This window comes from Xiphophorus couchianus, chromosome 20 (genome assembly GCF_001444195.1).
Source record: "Xiphophorus couchianus chromosome 20, X_couchianus-1.0, whole genome shotgun sequence".
Classification (NCBI taxonomy): domain Eukaryota; kingdom Metazoa; phylum Chordata; class Actinopteri; order Cyprinodontiformes; family Poeciliidae; genus Xiphophorus; species Xiphophorus couchianus.
This window is the reverse complement of record NC_040247.1, coordinates 6,571,582-6,587,797: the sequence shown is the minus strand read 5'-3', so window position 1 is coordinate 6,587,797 and position 16,216 is coordinate 6,571,582. Positions and strand designations below refer to the sequence as shown.

The 16,216-nt window shown below is 37.9% G+C and overlaps 1 protein-coding gene across 8 annotated transcripts in view; it reads right to left on the bottom strand.

The window, feature by feature from the left end:
• rap1gapb (RAP1 GTPase activating protein b) overlaps positions 1 to 16,216 on the bottom strand; it is a 108,713-nt gene that overhangs the window by 19,764 nt on the left and 72,733 nt on the right. For 2 of the 8 annotated variants that reach the window (XM_028002309.1, XM_028002310.1), the window contains exons 1-6: positions 8,490 to 8,817; positions 6,924 to 6,959; positions 5,411 to 5,458; positions 2,875 to 2,913; positions 2,557 to 2,742; positions 1,441 to 1,544 (exon numbers count right to left, since the gene is read on the bottom strand). In XM_028002309.1, coding sequence (XP_027858110.1) covers positions 1,441 to 1,544; positions 2,557 to 2,742; positions 2,875 to 2,913; positions 5,411 to 5,458; positions 6,924 to 6,959; positions 8,490 to 8,588 — 512 coding nt within the window. In that variant the 5' untranslated portion in view covers positions 8,589 to 8,817. Of the gene's footprint in view, positions 1 to 1,440; positions 1,545 to 2,556; positions 2,743 to 2,874; positions 2,914 to 5,410; positions 5,459 to 6,923; positions 6,960 to 8,489; positions 8,820 to 15,792; positions 15,887 to 16,216 lie in introns of those variants that run through there. The other 6 variants (XM_028002312.1, XM_028002313.1, XM_028002308.1 and 3 more) reach the window with 5 other exon arrangements.

The window sequence follows — 16,216 nt, the reverse complement described above, 5'->3', positions numbered from 1 at the left end:
TCAGGTGAGAAGCTTTGTAAAATGCGGTTAGTTTCCTCTTTATTAGCAGTTGTAACAAATTAAAATATAACTCTTACATCAGTAGAAAAAAAGAGAAAAAGAAAATTCAAAATGCTGAAGGCAGTAACAAACAATATTTTTTTCTTTTTAAAAATAAACATGCAACACCTTGAGCGCTAATTACCCTGAAAAAATATAGTTGAGACTCATTAAATCCATCTCAAGAACAGCAATTTTCTTGCTTAGCAAGTATAATTATGAACGCTGCTAAGCCTGACTCAATCTGCAAAAATAAGTATAATAATAATAATTTAGAAACAGTATTACAGGAGCAATAGCTAACTTTTGTATGTTTTTTTTTTTTTAAACAATCTCCCTGTCTCTCTCTGACAGTAAAATATGAGACAGATAATCTGTAAAAAAACCCCCCCAAAAAACAGGGTTCTTTGTCTCATCCCAGCACTGCTATTGCCATCTGCCGAAAGACACAGCTCTTTGTCAGAAACAACCAGTCAGAGATACTGTAGCACTGTCAACCATGCTCGTGTACATGCAGCTCACACCCTTCCCTCGGTCAGCGTGTACCGTCATTCAAGCTCGAGATAAACCCTTTTTATCAGCTCTCATCATTTAAACAAGGTTTAAACAAGGTTACTTGAATTATTATACAATCAGCCAGTGGACATATTGTTGAAGAACAACAGTACTGAGCATTTTCAGTAAAATAGAAATACAATGAGTTACTCTGCTGGTCTTTCAGGTCTGTTAAATATGATCATTTTCCACTGGCTGTGATCACAGACAGTTGAAGGGGTGATGGTGGGTGGTGTTCACCTACCAGAAAACAGGACGAAGTGAAAAACATTGTGGGCTGTGTTACTGCTACCACACCGAAGAGTCATCCACTCTGAAGATCCATTAACAAGCAAGGAGTGCTGCTATTAAAATCTTAAGAGGAATCTCTTGGGTGCTAAATTTAATTCACAGGTTACACTGCACACTGAGTGCTGCCTCTCACCCGCTCCTCTCTCTCAGTAAGTGTGATGGAGTGGAGGATTTTAGTGAATAAACATGACTTTGGGCAATAGTGGATGGAAGGCCTTACACTTTTTCAGCAGAGGTGAATGCTGGGTTGATTGCTGGATATTTTGTCACCATTCTTAAAAAAAGCAAGCAGCAAATTACCCCTACTTCTCTCTTGTTGATTCAGTTTTGTTGTGTGTTTGAGAGGCCCCTCAAAGAAGAAAAAAAAACCCATTCCAACACTACATTCTGCATGTGAAAAGAAGAACAAGTACAGGGCAAAATGTTTAAAAACTTGGAGACGATACAGAAAAGAAGGGTGCTGTTATTGTGATGAACAGAGGGAAGACAAAAAGAAAAATTAATAGGAGCCAAAACGAGTCAGAGTTAGAGGGAAATAATGGAACATAATGGTACCGTAGCATCAAGCGCAGATGCTCTTGATCCCCAATGACTTCATACTTCATTGAGAAGACCAAGTGGCTGAGGGCAGCATCCATAGTGTAGTAATTAAAGTGTTCCTGGGGGCAGATAAGTGAAGGAAATGTTACTATGATGTAATGCCACAAAGAACTGACAGTGGGTGACACAATAATAACAAGATACTGCAGTGATAAATTCACAATTAGGAATGGAGCCGAGAGTAACAATCCAATTATCATTGTATAAAAAGTCTTATTGAACGGTCTACTGAACACTAAGACAATCTTAGTATAGCTGCACAAAATCTCGAGCATATTTTAGATAAATATATGATGGGATTTTACAACATGCTCTTTTCAAACTTTCCACTTTTGAAACAGGCTTTGTAGAGCAGAAATGATTTCCCTATTTGTTTCATTTACTTGCTTTTTTATATAAAAAGTCCCTTGAAAAAAACTAAACATTTGTTTATATGAAAAAAATGTTTTTTTTTACATATTTGTTAAAGCTACCATTACTTTCTGACAGTATAATATGAGACACATTGTGGAAAAATCAAGCTCTTCTTCCTCCTCTTTGTGGTTCTATTGCCATCTGCAGAAATACACTGTTCTGTCAGAAACAACTAATCCGAGCCAGCAGGAGGTTCTTAGAGCTGTCAATCATTCTTGTGTACATGCCGCTCATGTCCTCCCTCTTGCTTTCTGTTGTGCTACCGTTCCTTTTCCACAGTGGTGCCTACCATGCATTCACCGGCTTGTAAGCCACCAATGATGAGGGATAAACAGTTTTCCTGTAACATCAAGTTGTTTCTCCACCCTTAGTACACCTGCAGCAAATCACAATCTTGAGCAGCGTGTACATGAGGCTCATTGACGCCGCTTAGATCCCGTTCCTAGCTCTGATTGGTTGTTTCTGATCTAGCAGTGTATTTCTGCAGATAGCATCAGGAGAAGGTGAAATTATCTCTCATACTGTCATAACTTAGTGGACACTTTTAACAAATATGTAGAATGAATATTTTTATAAAAGTTACATATTGGAGCTTTAACCAACGCATTGCCACAGTTTTATTTCAGTGAAAAGTATATAGAGAACCACCATTCTCACCTTGCCCATGAAGTTTTTCCTGTAGATCTTGGCAGTGCTGTTTGTCTCCAGTTTAATGTGGGAGGCTGGACAGGGAGGGTGATCGGCCTCTGGCGGGTCTTTGGGCTCATGATTGGTTCCTTCAATCCAGTAGCCTCCAAACTGGGGCAGCAGGATGAGGGGAAAAGGGCTCCTGCGACCCAGAACCTGAGGGCGAAGGAGAAAAAAAAAGATAACGCAGCTCTTTTGAGGTTTCAAGTTGAATTATTTAATCAAAACCCATGCACTCATGTATAGAGGGTAAATTATATGCAGTCATAGATATGAATAGAAATGTACCTCATGAACACTCGGATAAGGAATGTAGTCCTCTTCTGTCTGTGGGAAGAAAAACAAACCACATAAGCTACCTATTTTTAATCAAGAACAAAGTAGATGCTGTGGTACAATATTCAATATATTCTACCCATTCCCCCACACAACTCTGCAAGGACAAGTGGGTATAAGCAGTGGATGGATTAGTCACTGAAAGTACAAACAAAGCTTCTAAATTTTGATTTGACTGCATGATTTCACAAAATGCCAAGATCTTCCTTTAAAATTTTACTGATGAAGAGATTGCCAATTCTGCTTCATGTGTACATAAGGTGATAAGAACACAAGAAATAAAAGAATGAAGCTGCTCAGCTAGCATTAGCAAGCATAACGTAAGTAGCCGCCTTGAAAGTGGGAATTTCAGTTTAAGAAGCAAATAAAATAAATCCATGAAGGTACTCATGTGCCTGTCACAATAACCAATAATTCAATTAGTCAATGGATCACATTATAACTCAAAACAAGCTAAAAAAATTTCCATTTGCATAATTTACAGTTTTTGTCTTTTCTCCCTCTTTTGTTCCAAAAACCAGATGACAAAAATCTTCAGTCTGGTGTTTTTTTGAAGGACAATTTTGTTTACAAAAAGATTTCATAATTCATTGTATTAGTTGTTTCTGTTTTGTTTTTTCCTTTTTTTAAAATTAAAATGTGTTCCGGTGTTACATGTTCATTAGGATTTAAAGTTTATTGACTTTGGAGAATGTGTTCTTGCATTATTATGTCATTACTATTATATTATTTATGTTTATTGCAATAATGTCTGGGGAATTTATCGTCCACCAACATTTGTTTTCGTAACAGGCCGAGGTTCACCACAGCCTCGTGCATTATGTGATGCCATCATAGGCATGTAATTTTTGGGAGATTCCCTCTCACATTACATCTTATGGCAAAATCATAAAATCATAAAACTTCCAACCAAATCTAACAGGAATAATTAGATTTTACAGAAAGTCCGGCTAAAAGCTAATCTAATCTACAAAAATTTGCCCTACTGATGTTAGGTTTGAGATTCTCTTTTGATCTTGGGAGAGATTTGGTAGAAGTTTGAATCCTGTATTTTGTAACCTCTAGTGACAGGGTGCTAAAACCTTTCCATGTGAGAAAAGGCCAAGAGCCTCTCAGGGAGAAAAGTAAGATAATGTTCCAGCAGAGTGTGTGCACTAGAGGTTTAATTTCTTTTACTTTGCAGGTAATGCATGAAGTGCTAAGACCATTTTCTCTCCCTTTGGCTTGTGGAGATTGCTCTCACTTTGTATAGTATTAATTTAATTGGACTCTACAAACATTGACATGCTGCAGTTTCTCTTCATGCAGTGTTTCCCCTTCTCAAAAGAAAGCGTTTACACAGTCCTACCGAAGCAGAAATACTCAATTTAAAGCTGCAAGCCTGTATGCAGGCAAAAATTTGCACTTCACAAAGAAAAGTGAAAGTCATCGTTTCTTACACAAAATCTAACCTTTCTTGTTGCACTATCACAAACATTGGCTATACTGAGAGAAGTAGAAGACGAAGTAGGAGTTTTAAGATCCGTCTTTGGTGAGGATTGCATAATTACAGTCATAGTGGACAACATTGGGGCTCAAAACTGCTTATGATGCAAATTTAATATACTTTATGAGTCTTGTGTTGTCTACAATGTAGTTTCACAATATTGGATAGAATTTGATCTCAACCAGCAGGCAAAGCAAAATCATAACCTAGTTTGACAAAGACATTAAATATCTAGTTTGGTCTTGGATGTTGTAGCTGCTATAAGCTCTCCAGAACTAATTTAGACAAATCTGACTCCTATAGAGCATAATATTTAATAACAATAATATACACAATAAAAAAATAGACTAGATAGTTTCTTCAAAAACTGATCTAAGTTTATATTCAAAGTGTAAAACATGGCCGTTGTGTATGTATTTCTCCCAATTCCATTCTTGCATATTCTACAGAGCTAATCCTCACCACAGCCCATTCGTGCCAGATTGTGGTTGGTTCCTTAGAACAGAACAACTCAAGCTTCCAATTGTGTTTTAGAATACCTACCAAGAAACTCTAAGCTGTCCCAGCATCTTATCAGGGTCAGTTGTAATACGATGTTCATACATGACAAGTGATCACAAGCTGGATTTAATAATTGCAGCTTTGTTGTGTTTCCTTTTGCTGTTCAGCTAAATTTATCAGAACAAAAACTGAAAAGTATTTTTCTTTTATTTATAAATCCCATTTTAGCCAAATCCTTCATAAGTTACTGAACATTTGGTCTTTCTGACGTGACCCCAGACCTCTTGCTGAGTCCAGACTTCAGCAAGGACTTCATCAGCCAGTCTAGATAATAAGGCAGCAGAAAATTTTGCTGCCCCTGTCGCTCCTTAGCTCATAACTCAGTCGGGAAGCGCCCTATAGCCTGCCTGACAGCTGATAAGAAAAGGTTTTATAACACTGCCATTCCTGATGCTTTACCAGACTGTGCACTACGAGAAGATTTGTGAATTTGTGACTCACTTTGAGGGGAGGAGGGAAGGGGCATCTTTGCTCATCCATTCTGTAGCCCTGTTGAGAGAAAGGAGAAAAAAAGAGAATGTAGTGATGGAAAAGGTCCAATATCTCTGAAAGGTGTTCACACAGCAGTAGACACAAAAAAATAAATCATGAGGGTACAACTGATTCTCAGCAGCAAATAAATTTATTGTGTGGCAGTGTACTTCATGATCCTTGTTAAAATAGCTCATGTTCAAAGATGCAAGCTCAAAAGCCAGATGTGGAAGTGGAAGAGGAAGTGAAAAAGAGTGACATCTTACAAGCTATAATGGGTAAAAAAGATAAGTAGGGGATGTTCATGAGAACAGCCGTAATGCAGATACCATTATCTCTAATTTTTTACAATGATTCCATCGACATCACACTCTGCTCAGTTTATAAGTGCTGACAGTTTCCCGTGTGCACAGAAAGATAAATGATGGATGAAATGATCTCTGTAGCCATTTTTTTTGGTTTCTGCTGAATAGCCTCCAGCAGGGTTTGAAATGCACCAAATTTAGCAAGGATGTGTACGCAGCAAGGTTATAAATGTATCACATGCACCGAATGTATCAAATTCAGCATATTTGTATCATACACAGTGTGTGAATGAGTATGTGAATGGAAATGACTTCATGTGAAGTGTCTTTGAGTGTTCCACTGAAGTGCTTTAAATAAGTCTGACGTAATTTCATTTCAAATTTGGACTGTGGAAAGTAAAAGAGCTGAAATATGAACATAGTACTTATAATATAAACCCCCCCCAAAAACTTTTGATAATTTGTGAAAGCAAATTAGGGTGTTCAAAAATAAGATTTAAAATCAATAGCCAGTTGTTCTTTATTGAGGCACTACTCACCCAACAAAATACAACTGCTTTAGTCTCTGCTGGATTACTAAGAGTCTAAAAAATGTTTACACAGACTAGATAGTCACAGCTGAAAGAAAACAGGTGAATTATGCAATACTATAGCTCAAAGGAAAGCCACATGAATGCCTGTGAAGTCAAAGATGTCGTCTGATCAAACACCAACTGTAGCTCTCCCTTCAATATCAAATATATTTCAGACACGTCTGTGTTGCTGCTGCACTGACAACAAGACAAACTACGTAGATGCATAAGAATCCACCTCAGCAAAATGAAAATCGTTACATTTCACACATCTGATGACACAGACAAAACTACCCATCTGTGAAGAGAAAACACAATGGAGGCTCTGTTGAGCACATTCAGAAGCAGAAGGTTTCTGTAGACAGCCTGAAGCTGCCGATATAACAGACAGATGCAAGGACAAATACATACAAGAGCTGAACTCGCTGGGCTGCAGGGCGAAGTAATGTAGCGGAAAGCGAAAGAAAAAAAGGGGGGTCAGAATACTGAATTAGCAGGAAAAAGTATGTCTGAAGCGAGTGAAATTCTTAGTTTGCCGTTTGATTAAAGCTTGTGAGAAGGGAAGCATACAGTTTAATAGGTGAGCCAGGAGACCTGTTACTGTACCTGCATCCGCTCGATCATGGCAAATAGGTCTGAGGTCTGGGGGAGAGAGTTGACACCAAAAAGGCACATGGGTTTTACATTCTGTAGAGATGTTACCATACCTTCCAGACTCATCTTACAGTTCTCTGCTTAATGAATAGCCTGATGGTACATTTCCAACAGATGAAGAATGGAAAGTTTCATCACCTCAAATTAAATTTGTGCTCTCTCTGCACTCCCTGCCCCACTTGACACAGCTCTCTACATTCACTGCCAGCATAACCCTTGAAATTGCTCCTCTACGCTTTAAGACAAACACGCTGTAAACAAGCAACTCTCGGGGAGGGAAAATGAGCCTCAAAGCACCAGGGTGCTTCTCTGTGTCGCTAAAGCCAACTGCTCCTCTGACTGTTTGCAACTGCCAAATTAACAAATTAGTTGCTGCACATCCTGGTTCTGCCATCTGAAGCACAAAGTCACATTAATGTGCGACTGAGACACACTCCGTGCTGCTTATCATGTAGTAAACAGAAAGGAAGCAAAAATTACCTGACACTGAAAATTAAGTTTATTTTCAGTCATGACATAATTCGTATTTAAGCTAACATGTCCACTTAGAGAGCTGATTCTACTCATAAGATGGAAAGACTTCAATCCAGCTAAAGAGTTTTAATTACACCTCAACCCTTCACTGTTACAGATATTATATGTTTTGCTCTGTGTTTTGTCCAATTAGCTGAGGCACTGGTGGAAGCCTGAGTCAAAGAAAATACCCTGAGGCATGAACCTTTCATCTGCAGAGTCCACATTAAAGGCTTGTAGCAGTTCCAACCTGTGCAGAAGGAGCATTGCAAAGAGCACTCGCAGTAAAGGCTGCACTGTCAGTTCACCATGTAACACAACTGGACTGCAGTGGCAAGCTGACGTTTCCACATGACAGCTTAAATTTACTGAGGGGAGCTGCAGGCCCTCCAAAACACATATGCACACGGAGGCATTGGGGAGAACGTCCATCTTTTTACATGAACATGTACTGAAATGTACTCTTCTGACTCATGCACGCACCTGTCACCGCCTGCAACCAGGAATGCATCCGCTCATCCGATTCTGACCTCATAAAGCCAAAGGTGCAGCCTCAAACTATTGTTGCATGTAAAAATAAACACCGCCATATGATGTGCAGGGAGACCCTGCTTCCCGCATGACAAACACAGGTATCAACAAATATTCTCTTTCGCTCTGCCAAGATTATTAGTAAACTACTCTGACTCCACAGTAAAGTGATTAGAGTTGATCTCTCTCATAGCTGGTAAGCCAAACAATTCACTGGTGCAGAGTGCAGCAACTCTGAAGGTAAATGCCCCTCAGAAGTATGCATAATTTGTTACAGGTTTCCCTCAGAGCAATCCATGTACAAATGCAATGAAATTAAATTAAGAGTCTTTTATCTGGTAAAAATACAAGATAAACCAATCTACTACTTCATTTTTGTCAGACAAAAAAGTGAAACTGAAATTAATTTGGAATGTTACGATATCTACAGAGAAAAAACTCTAAATTTTACAAGCAAATGTTTACATTACTCACATCACTGAGGCATCGTCTCTTGAGAAAAGGCTTACTATAGGGACTGTTCAGAAGTCCCTCCAATACGGCACCCTTTCCTATCCTGAGCTCAGTCATCATTCCACAAGTACAGATGCAGGCGAGGTGACAAGAGTGCGGGTGTTAATGTCACCGTCAACCAAATGGAAAAAAGGCAAGATTGACAGTGACACTTGACACTGACAGTCTCTTGGCAAGTAAACTAGGAGAGAAAACTCGATCGCTGTCCACCAGAAACCATACATATATGTTTGAGTCAAGAGCTTGTGCTGTAATGTGAGAATATTATTTCTCCTTCCTTCCTCTTTTCAAATAACCCCGGTGCCACCGCCCTCCCAGTGAAACAGACGCACAGCTGTTCTTTAAGAAGTAGGACAGAGGAGGAACAATGTTGCTACCCTCCCTGTCTTCTCTGCAAATATCTTCTCTTTTTTTATGCAATCTCACACACAAACTTACATGTAAACTGTGAGAAACTTCTTAGTTCTCTTTTTCTTATATTACAAGATGTGACTTATTCTGTTCCTCTTTTCTTTCATTTCAGATTATTCAAGCCATCTCATTTGGAAAAATTTTTTTGTTCAGAAAAAATGGCAATGCGGGTATACTGAAACACGACTAAAGAGATTAAAAAAACATTGAACACTCTATTGTACAGCATGGCATGTTTTATAAGTTGTTGAGATGAGGAATATATCAAGTATTTGTACAGTCCTGGTAAGGATTTAAATACTATATGGTTGAAGTACAATTTTCTATTTCTTGCAAGCCATTAGAAAATTAAAAATGTTTTTACATAACATTTTTCTATAACTTAAAAGTAATACAGTGTAAGATAACAGACAAGTTGAAGTTCAGGCACATTTAGACTGAAATTCCTCAGCTAATTTTTAATATGTGATAAACATGAAACATAAAATGCTCAAATTAATCTTACTATCTTACTGGTTTTCTTTTCAAACAAAACTTCTCCATTATTACTGCTAAAATGGCACAAAATATTTGAAGAAGAGTTCTTAATGCTATAGATATAACTATTTGTTTTATTAATTTCCTCTATTATTTCCTGAACAGGTAGATGTCATCCTTACCCCCACTGGTTCTTCCAGGTAAAACACTATTATCTGCAAAGTGTTTTTAAGAATGTGCTTTAAAGTCTTTGAGTTGAAACATTTATCTATTTGTGTGGATATGAAGTTTTTTGCTCCTTCATAGCGTGCAACTTTTGAATGTACATCATTCACCCACATTTCTATGATACAAGGACATAATGATAATAAAGTATTTTATTTTCTCTTCATACTGGTTTTGGTGTTATATGTCCCCATCTGGCCATCTCTTTCTAGAATTATTACCATCTCACTCTTGCTACAGCTCTAAAATAAATATCTAATTTGCAGAATATTATGTCTTAAGTGCCATTCTGTTCTTTTTAAGTAATGTTGGGAGTCTGACAAGTTGAGTTTATGTGTTAATTATCCAGGGTTTCTTCTAAGCCTTCAGTGGGCTGTCTATTTTGCTGACAGACACACCAACCCACACAGCTTTATGCCAAACGTCTGTTTACAATCATTATTTTTAAAACGGGATGGGTCAATGCTCTCCACAGCAGCTGACCCATGATTGTCTGCATTTTTGCTCTTTCCAAATGGCAAATTTTGTCCTTTTTCTTTAAGGAAGGTGAACGTTTAGATTTTTCTCCCATGTCATGTAGCCATCATACCCTTCTTTCTGTCTGTGTGGTAATAGGTGATGCAAGGAAGCTTACACTATGTCGCAAATGACTGAACAAACCCTGCAGTGTCTCTGGCTAAGAAAATACAAAGCTTAGAGGCTTGGAGATCATGACTTTAATACAAGATACTGTATTTCAGAGCATGATGAAGCCCAATCTTCACACCACAACAGGTGTGACTATCATTTGCACATAGTCAAGACTGACTCTGACACAAGAGCATGAGGAAGTGGGAGACAGACAAGGAAATACAAAATGAAACACAAAAGGGAATAAACAAAAGACAGGATGTGTTCTTTGAAAGTACGGCATTTCCTGTGAAAATCTTTCTATCAGACATTTCTCAAACATCCAATATCAACACTGGCCTACGTCTAAAAGAAGAAGGTCGAGATCTTTTTAAGATAGCTTCTTCCTATACTGGATGGACCTAACCAAGATGATAGTCATTTTTTCAGTTTGCAAAATAAGACGAACAAAAATTGTGTATTTTTCCATACAGCAGAAATGACGGGACGTTTCTATAAAACTCATCGTAGTGGGGAAAAAAGAAAGCAGCTAACAACATGAAACTTTTAAGTGGAGTCTATTAGCAAACAGGTTAGCTGAAAGTCACACTGAAATCCTCACGGAAACATTTACGGACAAAAACTGAACACTAATTGCATACTCATTTAAGTATAGCTGTTACAAGGAGGCAAATGAGTGGGAGACACTAATTACTGTTCAGAATCGCACAGTGAACTCTGGTATTGTTTCACTTGTAAAGCATACTGATTGTTGGATTGTACTGCTGAGAACAACACTTGAGTTTGAGCTGCTGGGAAAAACAATCTCCAACCTGTTGGTGCAATCCTACTTTTTGATGTGATCCAATGAAGCGAAATGTGCTGGAAAATACTGACAAAAAGCAAGTGAGGAGAATCGCGATTGACTTGGCTCAACTTTGGAACCTCAAGGCCGTCTGTCTGGTAAGGTGCTCAAATTTTCATCTAAAGACCCTATAAGAGATAATAGAGAGGCTCTGTTCTGAATGCACTATCTCCTTGTATGCCCAAGGGGTTAATGTATGCACATATCTTTTAGTTTAAGTTAATTACCGTTAGATGTTTGCATCTGCATGCTTGCCAAAGAAAGAGACACAAAGTGCAAAAGAGAGTGAGACACTGTTTCTGGGTGATCAAATGGCTCATTGATTGACTGAGTAAGTGAAAGTTCTGCACATGCTACATTTGTTCGAATGCCTATAGAAGTTATTAATATCCATGACTAGACCTTCAGTCTCCAAGCTGAGCACTAAAGCTTTGACTCCAGTAGGGTTTCACAGCCAGATCTCCATTTTAAATTTTACTCAACAATGAGATGTTACCAAATCGATCTTCTTCCACCTTTCTTTCCCTCAAATGAAATTGTTTACAAAGGAAAACTTCTGTGTAAAATAGAAAAATGAACTGCAAAGATCATCATTCAATTGGCTTAGAAGCCTCAGTTTCAGCCAGAAAAAATCCATTTATTTGGCTGGCAGAACAGACTGCCCTGACCTCGCTGTGGCCACTGTGGTCTGGGGAATAACCACTGGAGTTACAACAATAGGAGTTTGCACAAATGACCCTCTTCAACTAATAAACACCTGAAGCAAGATTGCTGAATGTCACAGATAAGTACTCTGTATGCTGAAGCAGGGCAGTTCCTTCCAAAATGGCAAGAACAGTGAGTTTAGGTCAAAGAAGAGCGTTCAATTCCCCATCACACATCAGAGCATTCAGTAGACAGTTGCTGCCAAGAAGTTACTGAAATAATTGTGACAAAACATTTTGTGAAAATGATTAATTTTTCAAATAAGAATGATGCTGGACAAGTAGCAGTGTAGATTTTTTCAAGTGTGAAAAAAACAATGACAAACTACTGCACAGATCGAATTTTAAACATAAGATGTTCTTCCTTTGTCCTGTTTTTATGTTTCAAGTCTGCTGTCTAGTTTGTTCAAAATAAGGAGGGCACTATATCTTCTAATGTTATCTTTCTGAAGAATGCACAGAAGTAGGTCTGTTAGATATTTGTCCTGTTGTTTATTTTTAAATAAAGTTTTAAGTTAGATGAAATCCCCGTCTATTTCTCCCTAAAGTCATCCAGTATTTTTATCCAAGTACTAGTTGACATCACTAGAAGCAAATATTGTATTTCCTTCATTTTTTCCCACATGAGCTCTAGAGTCAAGTAGGATATTGCTCAGACTTAAATTAGAAAAACTTTAAGAATACAAAGAAATGTAAAGATACAGTCTGCATACATTTATATCGGACACAGATAGCGTAACGTATTTTTGGAATTTATCAAACTGCATACTCATGGGTTACATGATGGACTGAACACACAACAAACAACTTCAGTCAACTGGAAAATAATTAGGTACACAAGCATGACGTTGTTGTGGATTTTATCAAATCCAGGCAGGGTTAGAATAAATTCTAAATGCTGAAGATACATACATAAATGGCATTCATATTTGGGTAAATTTTGTCACAGTTCAAACTGTCTGTTTCATGGTCAGTGTCTTACAAATTTTAGATGCATCTCTAATCCGATGCTCCTGGATCTAAAAGCTGCAGAATTCTGCCGTTTGATACACAAGGTCTAGCTGTGCAGGAAAGTCAAACAATTTGACTTTCTAAAGCAGCTCTATATTTACATCATGTGGTGCAATGAAACCATATTTGTAGAAATAAAACAGCTTGACAGCTGGTAAAATTACTTAGGTTTGAAAGCTTCACCTTGACTACTGTAAACATTCTTGCCATTGTAAAGTTCGAGTTTTGTCTCATCTGATCATAAAACCTTTTGGCTTTGCCTTGGCCATCTGGGCAGATGCAAAGTCCAGTAAATGAAAGGTGTTGATTGGAGTAGGTGTTCCTTTCTAAGGTAACACTTTGTAAAATCCTAGTGATGTAAAACTGGCCACACTGTGAACAGTAACACTGGTGCATCTCTATTTGTTCACTTTATGGTAGACGTGATTAAGTCTTGGTGGTTCCAGCCGGGGTTGTCCTTGAGCATCGAAAATAATTGTCTTTCATTTGACAGATGGCTGAAACTTTAACATGACTGGGTGTTTCAACATGACAGTAATTACAAATAAACCTCAAAAACTTTTGGCAATAAATACAGAGTGTGAACATAAGTGCCTAAGGAATCCCAAATTTATCAATTTAATCCTGTAAGTAATTTTTGTCTGTTATAAATTGAGATAAATCCACAAAAAACTCAAACCTTTGCAACCAATTCTGCTTTTTGTTTTATTACTGGAGTTGTAAGTTACAGCAGTTATTACACCATGGAAAGGCATGCTTCAAACAATAAATTAAAAGTCCAAAATTAGTGTGGCATTAATTCTTATATAAGAGTTTTAAACTTTGCATCAGATCTGTACGAAATATGATCACTATTTAACTTTAAAATAAAATTCCAGTTATTTGTAGTCCTATATCCAACATGTGTATAGCGAATGCGAGTTATTTTAAGCCAGTGCAAGGTGAATTTCAAGTGTGAGATGGAAATAATGGGATGTCTCTACTGGTATGTTTGAGGTAGGAAAAACTGCTGCACATCTATATTTGTCCCATGAGCCTGTGACAGAGGGCACAGACTCTTCTGTCAGGCGCCACACCAGCCTGCCAATGAGAGTTACTGCATCACTGATACTGATGCACTGGGGTCATCGGAGGCCTTTCACCTGGGGCCAACACTTGAAGGATATGATGAGCCAAAAACATGGAGGAAAGCAGTGGGGAATCAAAATGCACAGATGGAAAGAGTGTAAGGTAGGCTTATTCCATTTTAATGCAACTATTGCTTTTGAGGCTGGGGTTATTTGGGTTTCTTAACAAAAACACTTTATGACTCGGGCAAATATTTTGACTTATCAGTCATTCAACAAGTCATTGTCAGAATTTTTCTTAATTTTTCAAAAATGCACATATATACTTTATATGTATATAAAACCTCTCATTTTTCAGAGGCTGAAAAATAATACTTAGGTATAAGCAGTGGATTTATACAGCACAAAATTATTCACACGTGGTTTCCAGAGACACTCCATCTGAGATTACTAACTTGAAATAAAGGTTTGTCAGGTCAGTCCAGCATAGTCATGGTCATTAAAACAGGTATTTCAAAATTTGGCAACAAGGGAAGGTTCCAACTCCTGTTTGAAAGTGACATTAGCATCTCCATTGTCAGCAGAGGGACGTAAGAAGTGCTGTAAAGTTTCCTGATAGATTTCTGTGCCTTGAAACACAGCAGATTAACATCTATCAACACTGAAAGCTTTGCAGTTGACATCAAACAACTTGAGTACTGTGCCTCTCCACTCTTTTTCTATGTTTGGATTTTTATTTCATCTGAAAAGATGACTTTGCACTTCTGAGAAAAGTTCACTCTTTTTTACTCCTTACTAGTTTAAGTAAGATGCTTCTGATGCTGTCTCAGGCTCACAAAAGGCTTAACTCAAGGAATAAAACAGCCATAAGCCCGTAAAATATCTATGTGGTGACTCTTGAGGCTCTAACTTGGAAAAATACACTTCAAAAGATGACTCAACACCTAATGAATCTAATCTACATTATTAAATTAACTATTTTCCATAATTCTCTCAAAACTGTAGCTTTTCCTGGTGCTTGTGCACCTTTATCTACCACATTTTTCCCTCCACCTAACTTTGTATTATTACATGTAGATAAAAGGCCTCTGTGAACAACCAACTTCTTTAATACTGACATTTGGTGGCTCACCTTCCTTCTGGAAGGCAACAATGACAAGTCTAATACTCAGTCTCCTCATGATTTTGAAGGTAATTATATGACCAAAACAAAAACATTTCGGGAGTAAAACTCTTGGTCTTATGTCTAGTTTCCTGAGAAGTTTGGTGTTTTAATTAGCTGTGAGTCCCCATGGAAATTCCTAAAAATAAAATAAATATATCACCATGTTCTGAATGCAATTACAGATGGAATCAATGGTATTCTATTTTATATTGAAATGTGCCTGTTTAAAAGCTGGTTTGAAGTTTTGCAAAATTTTGTTCAGCACTTTCACATAAGTTTGTTATGTAACACTGTCTTCGTGCACAGCCGTTTATTCAGAAATATTTCCTCTCTGATGGACTTAACTCTTTGCAGTTAGGCCAATCAGAGAATGTTGTAACTACTGAGAGCCAATCAGCTTATCTGCTGTCAAACTTGAAAGCTGTCCACTGCTGTCAGCTGTCACTGCCATGTTAGAATGATGCAGGCAGCTCCACCTTGTCCATCTCTGTTGTCATCAGAGTCAGCTGTCCTTTCACGAGGCAACAGGGTTCACGCTCCCTGCTTCATATTTTAACCATCTTCCCTCAACCTGATGTATCTCTGACTCATCCGGCAAAATGATGAATTAAGGCACTCAAATGTCAGCTTTAGAGTTCTTGTTTTTTAGTGGCTTAAAGCGACTAGGCAAGATGTTCCAGGGATGAGTAATGTAAAGAAAAGATAACAGAGAGTTAAAGACGTGTGTTACCTTTACTGACGAGAAACAAGGAAACAGAGGGTGGGACTGTGGCAGTAAGGGATTTATTTCATCAGATATTCTGGGAATCCTTCCATCTTGTTTCCTGTGAGTCAGAGAGGATCGAGGGGCGGGGATGAGAATAGGGACAGAGACATTACTGAAAAGTTTTATTTATGCAATAAGAGCATGGGGAAGACAGACAATGAAACATTGTAGGCCTTCCGAAGTCTCTGAATAGAGCTGGTGTTGCGCCACAATACTTCTTTCCTCGAAGCTTTCACAAAACATCATTCCTGTTTTACATAGTTTTTGCCTTTGCTGCATTTTAACCTAAGTTTTTTTTTTCTTTATTGAACAAAAATGTACAGAACAGACAGGTTTTGCAATAAAGAAAAGTACATCGAAAGCGATTACAAGATATAATGCATAAAGA